The 18,390-nt window shown below is 35.1% G+C and overlaps 1 protein-coding gene across 2 annotated transcripts in view; it reads right to left on the reverse strand.

Moving 5' to 3' along the window:
* DNAJB14 (DnaJ heat shock protein family (Hsp40) member B14) overlaps window positions 1-18,390 on the reverse strand; it is a 51,033-nt gene that overhangs the window by 24,157 nt on the left and 8,486 nt on the right. The window contains exons 2-3 of one of the 2 annotated variants that reach the window (XM_007999385.3): window positions 10,332-10,503; window positions 2,486-2,631 (exon numbers count right to left, since the gene is read on the reverse strand). In XM_007999385.3, the coding sequence (XP_007997576.1) occupies window positions 2,486-2,631; window positions 10,332-10,503 (318 nt within the window). The remainder of the gene's footprint in view (window positions 1-2,485; window positions 2,632-10,331; window positions 10,504-18,390) is intronic. The other variant, XM_007999386.3, reaches the window with a different exon arrangement.

Genomic DNA, 18,390 nt, shown 5'->3' on the forward strand with positions numbered 1-18,390 from the left:
TTGAAGACGTCTACATCAGAAAAAAGGAAAGGGACTCATTTCATTAAAATGTTTTTTAAAATATGTTTATATGTATCTTGCAAGTCACTTTACATGTAAATAAAACACTCCCCACTTGGGAAACTTATAATCCTAACTGGAAAGACAAAATAGCTACATGAACCTATGAGTTCATTCTCCTTGAGAACAATCTTTTTTATTTTTAAAGCTTTACAAAACACACAAATGAAACATCTCTTCATTTAATTACTAATTACCTCTTCATTTTCTATTCTTGAAGGAAATAAAAGCAAGTAGTTTCCATTTTCTGAAAAAAGTGTTTTAGTAATTACAGAGCAATCAATCCATACTTTAGCTTTTATAAAAAAGACAACAGTATTGTCTTTGCTCAGAGATAAATGGCTTAGTATTCCAAAAACAGACTGGTTGGTTAAAAATAAAATAAGATGATACAGAAGACAATGAGAAGATCCTGTATGCTAAATGAATGAAACCTGCCATTTCTGTGTGATGATGCTATCTGTAATATTTTCTAATTAACTACTGTTACTAGCCAAGCATTTGTGGATTACAACTTGAGTTTTCTATGTAGTTTCCACTCAGTGAAAAATGGGCTCATCAGCCAATTCCCTATTCTGATCCTCTTTGGGACTAATAAACTGGCATTCTGATTTACAGGTAATCTCTTTGTGTATTGAACAATGTGATCCTCTCCTCTAGATATAAATCATCTCCTGGCATGTTGGTAAGCATTAAGTTTCTAGTTTTGCAAAGCAGAGCACTAAACTCTGAAATGTACCACACAAAAGTATAACCAGCTTTGTAAAACCCCACTGAGTGTCTAGCTGGCTTCCTTAGGTGACATCTATGCTGCTAACCTATTCAAAACACTACAGAGGCTGTAGAAATATGTTACATACATTTAGTGTTATTCCAAGATGCTAATATGACTTCAATACAGAAGTTGAAGAAATAGTTTAATGTTCTTAGCATTAATGAAGAATTAACACTGAAATCACTTAGCAGATCACAAACATATGAATAATCCACTGCCAAAATATTTTAAACGTTTTTAAAACTCAAAAAACTTTAAATTAAATTTGTGGAACTCATAAATCTAAACTCACTTTTAGCTTTTGGGGGAATATATGATAATAAATTAGCTATTTAAAGATTTCAGTTACATTTTCTGGTAACTCTGTGATTGCATACATTAGACTCAAGCTATAAAACAAATTAAACAAATATTTATTCTACTTGACAATTCCATCAGAAATTTCCCAACTTTCTGTACTATTGAATTATAAATTAACCTAAGTGCTATTATCTGTGTTATTTTTTAAAATGAAAGCTTTACTTTTGTTTAATAAAGGTGTGTATTTGGAGGAAAGAAAATAATGGCACTATTTTCTGGACACATTCTTCAGGTAATGAACTGATGGAAATGTAATTTGCAAGTTAGTGTTTTCGAGTAAAGCTTTTCCTGTACTTTCAACATGCCACTTTTACTTTAAGGAAACAAACTGAGACGTCTCTCCCTGTCACAGTGGTAATTTACTGTCACCAGCACCACTTTGGCAGTGGCTTTTATTGGAATATATTATTAATTCCCAAATGTATTTTCCTTGGCAACTTCCTTCAAGAAACGAAACTGTTTTGGAAACAATCTTATCAGTATTTTCATGAAGGACCAATTGATTCTTCTATCTTTTTGGAAGATGTTTAAAATGAGTATCTATTTCCAGTGATTCTAAGACCCCACCATTGTACTGTAAACATTATACACTGGCTTTATGAATGCCAAATTCACAAGAATGACAATCACAAATTTAGGCATTTAACTATGAATTAGAAATTAATTATTACAAATAAATTGTATTTAACAAAATATAAAATGACAAAATCACTTCCCTGACATTTATTAAATTGGCAAAAAATTTAAAGACTATTGGGATGGAAAACAAAAAATAAATAGTAGGCAAGAGGAATGATATTTTTAAAAAGAAAAAATGACATTAGCTAAAACTACATATATAAAATGAAAAAACTGGGCAAAGTTTAATAGAAATAAAAGAACTCTGGGGAGATTTTTCTTAAATATCCAAGTTCCAGTCTATTGTACCTTAAAAACTCACAAAAACTATATTTTGCTTTTAGTTCATTTAGAACCAGATGGCAACACGCTAGAAGCTCATGCATAATCATCACCCTACTTGTTCCTGGTAAACAAGAAAGCATGCATACGTGCCTAGAAAAGTTACTTAAGACTGTATCAGAACTGGAATATTGCTTTTGTGAAGCCAAACTGCATTCGTTTGACTTCGGGTATGACCAGTTAATACTGAAGTTTTAAAGGATTTTCCAGACCCTTGCTTGTGCTGGTCTCTAAATGCACCAGTCCAAAAGCAGAATTTAATATTCTGAAACACTATAAAGTGAATTTTAAAGAGAGCTTAGTAAAATTGCTTTAAAAGGTTTACTTTACTTTTAAAAGCATCTGTTGCTCCAGGTGCATGGTTTTTGTCTGGATGAAACTTCAAAGCAAGCTTTCTATAAGCTTTTTTCAAATCTTCATCACCAGCATCTTTCGTAACTCCAAGTACTTCATAGTAATTTTTACATTTGTTTATGCTGTGAACAAGAAAGTGTGTTATAATGTAAATTTCAAGGAAGACGGTCATGTAATATCTCTAATTTTTTAATTTATTAGAATGGTATAAAGAACTATCTGTGGACTCTTTCTCAAAATCTAATGATAGCTTATCCCTTTAAGGATTAGTTTACTTCATTCTCTTTTTCTATCACAGACCATTCCTCCAACCTCTTCCCCAGTTTAAGAAGAGTACACCATGAAAATGTCCTTAGTGTAAGGTATCACAAGTACAGAGAAGTAAAGCAAAGCCCATAATAATCGTGGATGAAAGTCAGAACATATATTGTAACTAAAATGAGACAATATGAACAATTTTTTACTACTCGTAAGTGGATAAAGTAATTCCAAAACTCTTCAAAAGCGTGTCACAGCTAAGAATGAACATGCATTACATTCCAAAAATTTTGTTCTTGCATAATGTAGATCTAACCAACTATCAAAGCAATAGTTTAGTACATGCAAAACAATTGCAGTATTCTATGGTTTAAATGTCAAATTAAATTAGCCTATTTATTTATTTATTTATTTTTGGTATAGATGGGGTCTTGCTATGTTGGGGCTGAGGCTAGTCTTGAACTTCTGGCCTCAAATGATCCTCCCATCTCAGGCTTCCAAAGTGCTGGGATTACAGGCATAAACCACTGCACCCAGCCAGCCCTGTTATGCCAAAGATAATTTATCTGTGTCCCTCTCTGAAAAAGATAACATCTCATGATAAAATATAACATGGTACTCAAAAAATGTTATCCCTGATTTTCATTGTGATAAGCACATTTCTAAAGATTATATACATACAGTTTGTACCTTAAATATTTAACAGATTTAAGCCTGGAGTATTTAAAGTACATTAGGATTAGAAAAGAAATACTCTGAATGGAACAGAGAACATTAAGTACAAGTGGATGCCAACCTTCTTCCACAATCTAGTAATTTACTTTCACAAAAGCCACAGTACATTTTCAAAATTTTTGGAGAGTACTTTGCAACTTTAGATGTGTTCCATGTGTGGGTGGCTTGATAACAGAGGTAGAGAGAGGTAGTGACTGGCGAAATGATCTAGGGTATAAGTGGACACTGGCAGCAAAAGAACTGCAAAGACTGATTCAAAGTTTTCAAAGAAAAGAGACAAGATTGATTTTTTTTTTTTTTTTACTATTAAACCTATTAGATATCACAGTGCTGGGCACATAATAGGGTCTCAGTAAATATTTTCGAAGTAAATGAGCCTTAGCTTTCTTTATATAATGAAGGCATCTATCATTTGTTATATGAAATTGGAGGTTAAAAGGACAAGTAATATAAAATTATACAAATTTACAGAAATTAAAATTGGATTTTTCTACTTTAGAGACTCAAAAAACATTAACATATGTCAATTTTATTTCAAAAACATGACATTTCCTTTATTTAGTCAATAATATTTATTGAATACCTACTATGCCCAGTGTTCTAGGTATTTGACATGTATCTGTAAACAAAAGAAGAGAATGATCCCCACCTGTGTAGAGACTCATTCTCCTAGAAATGTTTAGAAACTATGTGATAGAAATAAAGGAAATGGGGGGCATTTATAAAACACCTACTGTGTGTTAGGTACTGGTGGTCCACCATCCCATATCAATGTTCTAATATCCATAAAGCTCTGAAAAATCAAAGTCATTCTATAACTAATTTTACTGCATAAAAAACTGAACTGGACTTAGATTTTGCCTCTAGGCAAAAATCTGACCTGAAAAGATGTGAAGCTACTACAGAATCTTCATTTATCCCATTTAAGTGTGAATACCTGTATGTTTTGCTGCAATATATTACTATTTGTTATGGATTGCTGCCCTAGACTCTAAGATGTATAATATATAATACACTGTCATTCCTTGGTATCCACAGGGGATTAGTTCCAGGATCCTCCCTCCTTAAATACCAAAATCTATGGATGCTCAAATCCCTGATATAAAATGGTGTAGTATTTACATATAACCTTTATGCATCTTCCCATGTACTTTAAATCATCTCTAGGTTATAAATAATACCTAAGACAATGTAAATGCTATGTAAACAGCTGTTACACTTTATTGGTTGTTTAATTTGTATTATTTTTTATTGTTGTATTGTTATTTTTCACCAAATACTTTTAATTCACAGTTAGTTGAATCCACAGATGCAGAACCCATAGATGTGGAGAACCGACTATATTAGTACCTCTCTAAAATACAAAGAATTCTGAATTCCAAATTGCATTTGGTCACAAAGATTTCACATAAAGAATTACAGAATTTTATTATACTGATTATTTTACACAAATTATCTCATTTACTCCTCATTTGGTAGACATTATTGCTATTTAACCAATGAGAAAACCAGTCTTTGAGTGGTTAAGTAAATTGCCTAAATTCACATAATCAAGTAACAGATGAGAATGAGGACTTATTTCTTCAACAAATATTTACTAACAACAAATATTTACTTTCCGTTAGGCATAATTTCAGATGCTACAGTGTTGAATAAAACAATCACAAATTTACAATTGGGAGAAGAACAAGCAATAAACAAATATATAAGTAAAATATAATGTACATCATATGGTGATAAATATCTGGAGAAAAATAAAGTAGCTAATAGAAACAGAAAGGAAGGGCAGGCCTCCTATTTCAAGTAAGTAATAAAGGAAGGCCTCACAAGTAAGAATTCAAATCTGTTCATCCGACTTGAAAATCTGCTGTCTCAGAACTGGAATACAGAAAAAAAGGATACCCTTCAGATTTCAAAGCGACCTATCATCTTCCTGTTTCTTTCTTACAATCAGTATTGAAGCCGACTCTCTTACCTCCTAGATCTTTGCAGCTGTTTTTCGTGCTAAGCACACCTTCTCTGCTTCTCCTCTTGGTTAGCTAGTTTCTACAACTCTCCGGACTCTGGCTGAACTCTTCCTTTCCTAAGAATCCAGATTCCTCAGGACTAGGTTTGCTGCCCCTCTTACATCCTCCCCACATCCTCTGAACTTAGCCTTATCCCAACAATTACCACAGTGTACTACATTTGCCTCTTTACTTGTCTGACAACTCTTCTAGATTACAGATTCTTTGAAGGCAGGGATTATGTTTTGTTCACCATATATATTGGATGGATGGACAGATGACTTTCAATTTGAGAGCAGAAATGATGGGGATCTAAAGAGTCACATTCAGATCAAATGTGATGAATGCTGTCATGAAAATGTAATTGGTAATAAAAGTCATTTGGAATAGAAGAGAAGCAGTTAACAGAAGTGAAACAGACTGTGAGACAAGGTATACAGATATGAATATGGCAGACACTACCTGAATGCAAAAAATAAAAGGTAAGTTAAACACTGAACAATCCTAAAGCCATTACTGGTTGGTTTGAGTGTGCAGGATGTTGAATTATGTTCCAGATTAAGTCTCTAAATTGTGTTGTTTATAATTACTGAGCATAAAAGCCTGGTCAACTTAAAAAGCCAGCACAGGAGAAGGTTGCTGGATAGTGTAGACAAAGTAGGTGAAAAACTGCAGTGCTCTAGATAGGGTCATAAAGTTAAGAATTGCCACAGACGAGGGGGGGAAAAAAAAAAAAAAAAAAAAAAAAAAGGCTAGACAGGAAAAACAGTTATTTCATTAAGTCTTAGCTGTATCCAGCTCTACCATATCTTCTCTGCACTAAATTTTTCATTATATATTAGAGCAGAAATTCTTGAGAAGTCAGCAGTTATAAAGTCATCATCACCAACGGACAGCCTGAAGGCTATGTATTTGAAGTAATGCTCCAAATATACCCATTCACCTAATTTTTCACACCTGAATGAGAAATTAGCATTCAGGTATCTATTTTCATTCATATTGTTGTTCATCATGCTCCTTTTCATTAGCTACATCTGTTTGTTACACTTTTTACAATCTGCTGCTTTCTAAAAGAGTAAAACCTTCTCCTGCCTCACTGAAGAATTAAAATAAATTTAAAAAGATTAACCCATTACCTATCTTGGAAGGAAATAATGTACAAAAAGGCCAAAAGGATCTGTGTGGAGCTCAACAATGGGAAAACTCTGCCTGGTCCAGACTTTATGTCTTCTCTTATGTACATGGAAGCATAGTTGGTGGGAGAGGAAGGTCATTTTTCGATTCTCTTTTGTTCATGTGTGCTATATAGCTAATTATTTAAATATACTCCAAACTTAACTAGTGTTTAAGGAAACATTTATTTATTCCTGAGACAAGGAATTACTTATTTTATAAGTTTAGCAAAATGATTTCTTTTCTTCTCAAAGAACTGAAGCTTAAATCAAATCTTAAATTCAAATCCCCATAATTAAATTGACTTAACAGCTGTACAGTGTTTCTAATTGATAAATACAATGATACTCCCATTAATAATTTCACACTGATCTTGTAAAGTTTTTAAATGATACATTAAAGTTTCTCAATGGTATATTAAACATTTCAAATAAGATCCATGACAACTTTGTCTCCATTATTTTTCAATATGCTTCAACTAAAAAAAAAAAATCGCCAAGTTTAACAGAATATTAGTTTACAGAGTTACACACTTTTTCCTCAGTCTTACTGTAAGCTAGCTCTTACTTATGCAATGGATGCAGTATTATTGCAAGACTTCTCCCCATTGAGCCAAATTGTCACTGAGCAACTTGTTTGCATAATCATGCTAACCAACAAGATAACATGGCTTTCTTCAGAAAAATCCCCTGTGTATAGGTAAAAGAAAAAACAAAAACATACATCATGTTAAGTGTTTGCTAGTGATCTGTACCCTCACTAAAGCAACACTTATGAAGGCTAATATAAGCGAAAAGGTATATTCAGCTAAGAAACTCACATAAAGTACAGACTGAAGTATTTTGAAAACGTAGGGATTCTCTTAGAGACTGTTCCAATCATATTTAGTCCCCCCCAAAAATTATATTTAATTAAAAAGGTATAATAAGATTACTGACCAGGGGACCAATCTTTAATACAGGTATACTACTAAGCTATTTCTTCCACTCCTAAAGAATTCATGGTCTCAAATGTGGCGGGGCCTCAAAGCTCAATCAGTCACACTCCATTCCCTTTGCTTTTATCCTCTGCAAATATTCCATACTTTTACCACTCTCTTAAGCTTTCAACCTCATCTCTTTTCTTCTTACTCTCAGAAGACCTCATCTCCAATTTGACAGAGAAAACAGAAAAATTCCCTCCACCTTTTATGTCTCCACCTGTCTAACTCTGGCCACACACAGAGTGTGTCTACACTCACCATCATCTTTCATTCTTCCATTCTCAAGGTGTTTCTTTGCCTAGGGCCAGTTCCTCTGGGCTTTGGAGAACCACACACACAACCACCCACATACACACAAAACCAACCCCATCCCACATATATATATAATCAATACCAGAACAAAGAGGCATCAATGCTCTTCCTTCCTTATTTCTACCACACCTTGGACTACTCTTCTTTTTCTTTCAAGGCTAGGGTAGAGGAAATGAAGAAACAGACTTTTTAAAAACACCAGATTTAGGAGATTCTTATTTTCCAAAACTTTCAACCATAGTTTTTTGGTAGACTTTCAAATATATAGGTGATTCTATATTCTTAAAAAAAAAAAAACAAATCATATATAATACATTTAACTTTCTTTGAACCCTTGAGAATATGTTTTCCCAACATAAAGTAAATCCTATAAGCAAATACAATTTGTTTTAGGATGTGTTTTCCAGGAACATGTTTCAAGCATACTGCTTACTAACAAAAGTTTTTATGAAATAAATTCAAAAGTAAGTTTCTCACTTATTCATTTCTTTCACTTATTCAGCTACCTCTGATACAGTACTATAGGTATAAAAGTGGTTAGTAGCATTATTTATATTCTCAAGGTGCTTCATTCATACTCATCAAATACTCTATAATGGCTTTACCATGATTAAGGAATACTTTTTTGTGCATTTGTTTGTTTGTTTCAGAAGGTGGCTTGCTCTGTCGCCCAGGCTGGAGTGCAGTGGTGCGATGTTGGCTCACTGCAACCTCTGCCTCTTGGGTTCAAGTGATTCTTCAGTCTCAGCCTCCCGAGTAGCTGGGATTACAGGTGCCTATCACCATGCCCGGCTACTTTTTCTATTTTTGGTAGAAATGAGGTTTTGCCATGTTGGCCAGGCTGGTCTTGAACTCCTGATCTCAGGTGATCTGCCCGCCTTGGCCTCCCAAAGTGCTAAGGTTACAGGTGTGAGCCACCACACCCAGAGAATCCTTTTTTCTCATTGTAATCACTCTCAAATAAAATGTTAAAACCAAGCTTTTGCATTTAAATATATAGGGACAAATGCAAAGTATAAATATATGGGTATTTGATTTTAAAATTAAGATATGGTAAACCACTTTCCTTAATAAATAAAACCTATATCTCAAAATACACTTCAGTTACAAATTATGGTAAATAAAAAGTTGAGAATGGGGTAAAAAGGTGAAAAAAGAAATAAAATTAAAAGAGAGACAAGAAAGGACAACGAGAAAGAGATTTAACCTAACTAATTTTAACTACTCTTCACTTGAGTTAGTTCACTATATTATTATTCACTCTCCATGAGAATTCTTGAATTAATCTCTGTTCAAAATTCTTAATCTTTAGTTTCCCTAGCAAAGTAATATCAGTACAACATCAATACAGCTTCCTTAAGCTTTAGCAGGAAACAAAACACTTTTTTCTAGTGTTTCCAAAAGTTTCATCTCATTTGCAGAAAACCTTTTACTTATAAAATTTTTAAAAGCCAGATACCCAAAACCCAGTTTATAGCTTTTCAACTCTAACATTTCTGCTTGAAGTAAAAGTATATCATGGGTAAAACTAAAAACAGAGACAGAATAATCAGAGTTAAAAATATACAAAAAGAAAAGACATTGTAGTGTCTGCATATATATAGCCTTAAAAAATATATAAATAGAAAAAAAATCCTTCACTAATAAAAGTAGGAAATTGAAAATGTTGCTATTACACTCAATATTCCTCTCATGAAATTCTCCCATTTTCATCTATGTAAAATAAAACAATTCTTCATCCTCTTTTAATATTGCTACGCAAACAACATATTGTGTCAAAAAGCTGCAATAATTTTTCTTAAAAAAATTATTTGGAAAAAGCTTTGTAACTTGAGGTTACTTTAAAAAATAGAATATTCTATAGAGTTGGTACTTTACAGACTGGTTTTTTTTTGTTGTGGTTGTTTTTTTGAGACGGAGTCTCGCTCTGTCGCCCAGGCTGGAGTGCAGTGGCCGGATCTCAGCTCACTGCAAGCTCTGCCTCCCGGGTTCACGCCATTCTCCTGCCTCAGCCTCCCGAGTAGCTGGGACTACAGGTGCCCATCACCTCGCCCGGCTAGTTTTTTGCATTTTTTAGTAGAGACGGGGTTTCACCGTGTTAGCCAAGATGGTCTCGATCTCCTGACTTCGTGATCCATCCGTCTCGGCCTCCCAAAGTGCTGGGATTACAGGCTTGAGCCACCGCGCCCGGCCCCTACAGACTGGTTTTATAAAGAATATGAAGCATAAGACAAACCCAGAGTTCAATTCTTTGATGTCTATTCTTCTAATGTTATATTTCACTTTTTTCAGGTGTTATAACATCAAAAAGTACAATACTAATTATGATTGAGATGTAAACCATATTTATTCCTACCTGAGAACTCCATCTACTTGGTCTTTGGTATAGCCTTTTCCACCTTCACCACTACCAGATGTGCTGTCCTTTGTGCCATTAGGCTTGTTTTGATCACCACTACCTGATGGTTTTCGGCAATGAGGGCTATTTCCAGCCGTGCTTCCATTTTTCATAATTATTTCCAATAGTGCTGTAGAAAGATAAAGTATACTGTGCCTGTTTACATCAAGGTACATACACAAGATCCTGAGAAGAAAGTTTTAAAGCAGACAAATTATGAACTGTGTTTTCCAAAAAGATTCACCATAGGATCTTTTTAATTAGCATGCATTCCCTTATGTACTTAACTTTTTACAGAACACTAATCACCACCTACAAGTAGAATGTTAAGTTAAAGCTAGTAACTGGAGATTATAATCAATTATTTATGACATAATTTTATTCATCATATCATGTGACACTGCAGATTACCAAAGAAAAAGAGGTAAGTCCTTAAAGCAGCCAATGAGATCATCCACACAGTAACAGAAATTAGCCTTCCTCTTTAATTCTCAACAGCAACAATGGGAGCCAAGACACTGGAATATTATCATTCAAGTGCTCAGAAAAAATAAACTGCTAACTTGAGTTATGCACTAATTTTCCAGAAAGTGCACAAGATAAAAACATTTTCCAACAAATAGAAAATTTATCACTAAAAGATTTTCACTAGAGGATACTGTAATATATACATTTCAGGTAAAAGGAAAACATTTACAGATAGGCTGAGATGCAAAAAGGAATGGTATGCAAATAGTGTGGTAAATACAAGAGTAAATGTGAACAATGAGTGTAAAAAAATAATAGTCTTATCAAGGATTTGCTTTTTAATAATCTGGGGAGGAGAAGCATAAAAGTAGGGGTAGAAAGAATGTGTATGAAATAAGGTTGGCCATATATATTCATAATGGTTCAAGACAGGTGAGTGATAGGGATTGATTATACTATTTTTTTCTCCTTTTGTGTGTACTTGAAACTTTCCATAATAAAAGTTAAAACTAAACGTAAAAAATTTTATCAAAACTAATGGAAAAGGGAAATCCATCATCATTGTGGATTTTAACACATTTCAATCAGTATCTGACATAAGGTAAATTTTAAGAAATCACTGAGGATACAGATAAGTTAGACATCAAATTTATAAGCTTTTTCTAAGGGATATAACATTATACCCAACTGGTGAATATTCCTTTCTCACAGGCCCACATTATTGATAGACCATAGAATGGTACTCTTCAAATCTCAAAGAATTAGTACCATATACATATACCACAATATATGAGCACAATACAGTTATGTGAGAAGTCAATTACAAAAAAATGTAACTAAAAAAAAATCACAAATGGGTTGGGTGCGGTGGCTCACACCTGTAATCCCAGCACTGTGGGAGGCTGAGGCAGGTGGATCACGAGGTCAGGAGATCGAGACCATCCTGGTTAACATGGTGAAACCCCGTCGCCACTAAAAATACAAAAAATTAGCCAGGCATGGTGGCGGGCACCTGTAGTCTCAGCTACTTGGGAGGCTGAGACAGGAGAATGGCGTGAACCCGGGAGGTGGAGCTTGCAGTGAGCCAAGATCGCACCACTGCACTCCAGTCTGGGAGACAGTGAGACTCTGTCTCAAAAAAAAAAAAAAAAAAATCACAAATGGGTTGAAAAAAAAAAACAAAATGAAAAGAATCTAGACAGCTTGTGTATGAATGAAATAATTATAATAGAAATTACAAAATACTTAGAACTGAATAGAAATGAAAATACTACATATCAGAACTTGTGGGTCAACAACTACCTATCCACATGCAAAAGAATAAATTTGGACTCCATCACACTGGACACAAAAATTAACTCAGAACGGATCATGAACCTAAATGTAAGAGCTAAAGCTTCAAAACTCTTAGAAGAAAATATAGAAGTAAATCTTCATGATGTTGATTTAGGCAAAATATTCTTAACTATAGAAACAAAAGTAAAAGTGATAAAAGGAAAACAGAGAAAATTAGCTTTATCAAAATATAAAACTTTTGTACTTCAAAGGCTATCATCAACAGAATGGAAAAAAATGTTTACAAATAACATAACTGATTTTCAAAAAAAAATGTATCTAGAATATATAAAGAATTCTTACATTTCAATAATAAAAAGATCAAAAACACAAGTTAAAAAAACAGGTGAAGGATCTGAATAGACATTTCTCCAAAACAAAAAAACAAATGGTCAATAAGCACAAACAAAAGTTGCTCAACATCATTAGCTATTAGGGAAATAAAAATCAAAACCACAAAGACATGTATCACTTCACACCCACAAGGATGGCTATAATCCAAAAGATGAACAATGGCAAATGTTGACAAGGATGGGGAGAAACTGAAACCCTAATAACTTTCTGGTGAGAATGTAAAACGGTGCTGCTGCTTTGAAAAATCATCTAGTAGTTCTTTAAAAAATTAAACACAGTTACCATTTGACTCAACAATCCCATTCCTAAGTACATATCCAAGAGAAATGAAAACATACAAAAACTGACTCACAAATGTTCATTGCAACATTATTCATAATGGCAAAAAGATAGAAACAACCAAATGTCTATCAACTGATGAATGGATAATGATACATCCAGACAATGAAATATTTTCAAAAATAAAAAGAAACAGAGTACTGATAAGTGCTACAACATGAACGGACCTTGAAAACATTATGCTAAGTGAAAGACTTCAGTCACAAAAGATAGTATACTACATGGTTCCATTTATATGAAATGTACAGAACAGGCAAACCTACAGGGACAGAAAGTAAATGAATCATTGACAAAGCTGGGGGTTCAGGGGAGGGTGGAACTGGGAATAAATGAGGAATGACTGCTAAAGAGTAATGAGGTGTCTCTTTGAAGTGAGGAAATATTCTAAAATTGATTTCCATAATTGTGCAACTCTGCTAAAATACTAAAAAACCACTGAATGGTATAATTGAAATGAACGAATTGTATGGTATGTGAATTATGTCTCAATAAAGCTATTTTTATATATAGTTATATATAAATAAATATTTATAAAACATAAATAAATGTATATATATTTATACATGTTATGTTACATATATGTGTGTATATATACACACAAACACACACTCAACTAGGTACCAATCTACAGTTATTAACGAGAAATATAACATAGTCTTTTTTTTTTTTTTTTTTTAAGACTGAGGCAGGCTGGAGTGCAGTGGTGTAATATCGGCTCACTGCAACCTCCATCTCTGGGATTCAAGTGATTCTCCTGTCTCAGCCTCCTGAGTAACTGGGACTACATGTACCCACTACCACACCCGGCTAATTTTTGTAATTTTTTTTTTAGTAGAGATGGGGTTTCACCATATTGGCTAGGCTGGTCTCAAACTCCTAACTTCAAGTGATCCACCCGCCTTAGCCTCCCAAAGTGCTGGGATTACAGGCGTGAGCCACATGTCTGGCCAATTTTTAAACTACAGTCTGTATTTAGTCTGCAATCACAATGGAAACCAGCATGGTCTAAGGGAAGTAGTGGTTCACAACATTTAAACATAAAAACTTTCGTGGGAATTCTGGAAAAAAGGCTGACAGCAGCTTAAATTTTAAATCTCTCCAAATTCCCTCATAAAATCAGAGAAAATCTCATGCACAAAATCCCAAAATATAAGAAGGTGGGGACAAACCACCAACTGCTACAAGATCTGTGTAGGTAGTGGAGTATAATAAAGGGGAATTTGCCAGCCCACAGAACATAAAAAAAAAATAAAAATAAAAATAACTAACAGATACTCTCTATATAGCACAACAGGCAAAACCGGGGAAAGTGTGTAAAAAGGAATGAGTTTTGCCTACTACAATATACAATAGTACACAAGTGCAAGGGTCCACAATAAAACTTTAAGGGCATGGAAGACTCTAGTCACTACATGCCTTTAAAAATAATCAACCAAAGCTCTCTTCCAGAAAAAAGTCATACCAAGAAGAAACTGCTGGGAACAGGACCCAAACTGAAGAGGAGAGGGAAAACAAAAAAAAAAACAAAAAAAGAAACTCCAGATAAAAGTAGGAAGGATAAAGGAATGAGAATATCTCATTTAGCAAGGTGACATTTTTAAACATTACACAAAAACAGAAGGATCGCTACATATTTAGAAAGTCTAACAGCACATAAAAATGAGTAAAAGAAAATGACAGAAGTCAAATCTGGTACAAAATTATAAGAAGAAAAGGATGAATACAAATTAAACCTCTGAAGACAATGAATACATACCACAAACACTTGCTAACAAAACAGATGAACACTTCACTACTTCAAAACAAGCTGAAAAAACTAAAAAATAACGCATTATATAAAAGAACAATATATATATCAAAATTACAACATCAGAAATTATCGGCCAGATGCAGTGGATCATACCTGTAATCCCAGCACTTTGGGAGGCTTAGGCGGGTAGATCACCTGAGGTCAGGAGTTCAAGACTAGCCTGCCTGGTCAACATGGTGAAATCCTGTCTCTATAAAAACACAAAAATTAGCTGGGCATGATGATGGCCAGTGCCTGTAATCCCAGCTACTCAGGAGGCTGAGGTGGAAGAATTGCTTGAACCCAAAGGTGGAGGTTGCAGTGAGCTGAGATTGTGCCACTGCATTCCAGCCTGGGCAACATAGCAAGACTCTGTCTCAAAAAAAAAAAAAAGAAGAAATTATCTATCAAAAACTTACATGATAAAACTCAATAAAAAATAAGACATTTTTAAAAATCAATTAAAAAAAGACTAATCTAGAAGAAACAAAGACTCATAAATACAACAGATAATGCTTTAAGAGAAAGAAAATACACCAGAGGGAAATTTTAAAAATTTTTTTAAAAGTGAAAAAGACAAAAAAATTTCAAGAGAAAACAGCAAATATTAACAATAAAGATCCAACATACGTACAATGAGTACTGAAGAAAAACAAAAGAATAGAATAAACTTTTCTGATACAAAAACAAAAAATCTGAAACTATTAAATGAAAGGGCAAATCACAGACCTAATATTGAACAAGAATAACCAACACCAAGACATATTCTAATAAAATTAACTAAACATCTAGGCAAAAAGAGAAAATGACTTATAAAGGAGAGGAAATTAGATTGTCATCAGACTTTGTTCATCAGTAGTACTTGCATAAAACAATGGAGTAACACAGATACACATGGAAAGAAAATGTAAGGCAAAGACTTTGTATCCACCAAACCAACTTCAAGCAGTAAGGTCACAAATGAACTGTTTTCAACATTGTAGAATTAATGGAACTTAGTTCCCACAAGCCCTTCTGGAAAGCCACTATAAAACAGGTGTTAGGAATCCAAAATAATTACATATATGCTGACATAAGGACTGGTAGTAGTAAGCATTAAATGTATAGTTATTTATACAGCTAAGACTAAATGATGGTTAAGAGAGAGCATACAGCATGTAACAGCAGTATCTTCTAACACTGTAGACACGGTTTGAATATTTTCTAAATGGTGGGCTTCCCCTGTCTTTCCCTCCTCTAACAGAAAAATTAGGCTTCTTCCTTTCCCTTCTCTTCCTTTTGGCATCTGGGGCTGGCAACGCCTGTGAACCCTGAACCAAGGAAGCTTACTGGGACTCAAGAGACAGTCATGGCCAGGTGCGGTGGCTCGTGCCTGTAATCCCAGAACTTTGGGAGGCAGAGGCAGAGGGATCACTTGAGGTCAGGAGTTTGCGACAAGCCTGGCCAACATGGTGAAACCCCGTCTCTACTAAAAATACAAAAAGTAGCAGGTGTGGTGGCAGGCGCCTGTAGTCTCAGCTACTCGGGAGGCTGAGACAGGAGAATTGCTTGAACTCAAGAGGCAGAGGTTGCAGTAAGCCAAGATTGTGCTACTGCACTCCAACCTGGGTGACGAAGACTGTATCAAAAAATAAAATAAATTAAAAAATAGAAACAGTCACAACCAAAATCATGGCTGAGCTCAAGAGGGCCTGGACCAATGGGCTTTTATATGCTAAAATACATGCAAAATTTTACATAAAAGGGAAAATGAGCAAATAAGTGGGAGCCACATTTCTCATTCTGTAACAGAGAACAGAATCACAAACGTGGAAATGGAGATGGCTAGAATGAACCCTGTGCATTTTACTAAAACTGGAAGTGTGTGAATACACTATATATGTGTGCATGCATCACAGATACTAAAATTAACATTGACCAAATTACTATAGATATGTGTAGACCACAAACACATATAACACACATATATACATAAATATACATACATGCATTCACATATACATTTATTTCCTGACTCTGTCCACTGATAGGGCTGGAAGCAATGACACCTCTGTAAGCTATGAGTTCATTCAGTATCTACATCTAGTTTCTAAATACCATTGTCCAGTAAAAGGAATCAGGACTTCTTGGAGAACTAGCTGATTCCTAGGGCAGAGAAAGTAAAATGTGAACCTGAAATTGTTTTGTGTCAGGAAATTGAAAAATTCAAAGAACAATGAGGAGATGTCCAAAAGAAACAGGAGCCAGCCTGAAGGGGCTCCCACTAACTAAATCTGAACACCAAAATAAATGATGACAATGACAGATTAAATAGGAAACCATGAATCCATAACAGATAATTGAGGCTGAATGCTAACTAATAAATGTAGAAGGAATTATGGAATTAGAAAATCACATTTGGAAACCATCAGAAATTTATTCAGGAAAGAATAATCAATGGATGCTACAAAGAGATAGTGAAAGTTTGTTGAGTAACAGGACTCGTACAGTTTCAAAGTATTTCCCTACAAAACATGTACTAAATACAAGGAAGAAAAGAATAACACCGCCGGGCGCAGTGGCTCACACCTGGAATCCCAGAACTTTGGGAGGCCAAAGCGGGTGGATCACGAGGTCAGGAGATTGAGACCATCCTGGCTAATACGGTGAAACCCCGTCTCAACTAAAAAATACAAAAAATTAGTCAGGCATGGTGGCGGACACCTGTAGTCCCAGCTACTCGGGAGGCTGAGGCAGGAGAATGGCGTGAACCCAGGAGGCGGAGCTTGCAGTGAGTAGAGATTGTGCCATGCACTCCAGCCTGGGTGAGAGAGGGAGACTCCATCTCAAAGAATAATATCATAGTGGGGAAAAACAGCAATCACTAACTTAACAAAGTGATCAAAGTAACCTCACCAGTAAGGACCAAATCAACATTATGTGTCTCCTGATATGTTACACTAAGAATACACATCAGCTGGGCACGGTAGCTCACAGCTGTAATCCCAGCACTTTGGGAGGCCAAGGTGGGCTGATCACTCGAGCTCAGGAGTTCCAGATCTGCCTGGGCAACATGGCAAAACCTTGCCTCTACAAAAAATACAAAAATTAGCCAGGCATGGTGGCATATGCCTGTAGTACCAGCTACTCGGGAGGCTAAGGTAGAAGAATCACTTGAGCCCAGGAGACAGGTTGCAGTGAGCCATGATCATGCCACTACACACTCCAGTCTGGGTGACAAAGTGAGACTCGTTTCAAAAAATAATAATAAAGGAACACATATCAGTTCTATGGTATCACACAAAAAAACAAATATAATGAACTATCAGTCAAACCCAAATTAAGGGCTGGGCATGGTGGTTCATGTCTGTAATCCCAACACTTTGAGAGGCCAAGGTGGGAGGATCACTTGAGTTCGAAACCAGTCTGGAGAACACAGTGAAGCCCTGTCTCTATTTATTTAAAAAAAAAAAAGTTGAAGGAAATTCTATAAACTCACTGGCCTAGGCCAGGCACAGTGGCTCACGCCTGTAATCCCAGTACTTTACTTTAGGAGGCTGAGGCAGGCGGATCACTTGAGGTCAGGAGTTTGAGACCAGCCTGGCTAACATGGCGAAACCCCGTCTCTACTTAAAAAGTACCAAAAAAAAAAAAATAGCCGGGCGCTGTGGTGCATGCCTGTAATCCTAGCTACTTGGGAGGCTGAGGCAGAATTGCTTGAACTTGAGAGGTGGAGGTTGCAGTGAGCAGAGA

The sequence above is a fragment of the Chlorocebus sabaeus genome, chromosome 7 (genome assembly GCF_047675955.1).
Source record: "Chlorocebus sabaeus isolate Y175 chromosome 7, mChlSab1.0.hap1, whole genome shotgun sequence".
Lineage (NCBI taxonomy): Eukaryota > Metazoa > Chordata > Mammalia > Primates > Cercopithecidae > Chlorocebus > Chlorocebus sabaeus.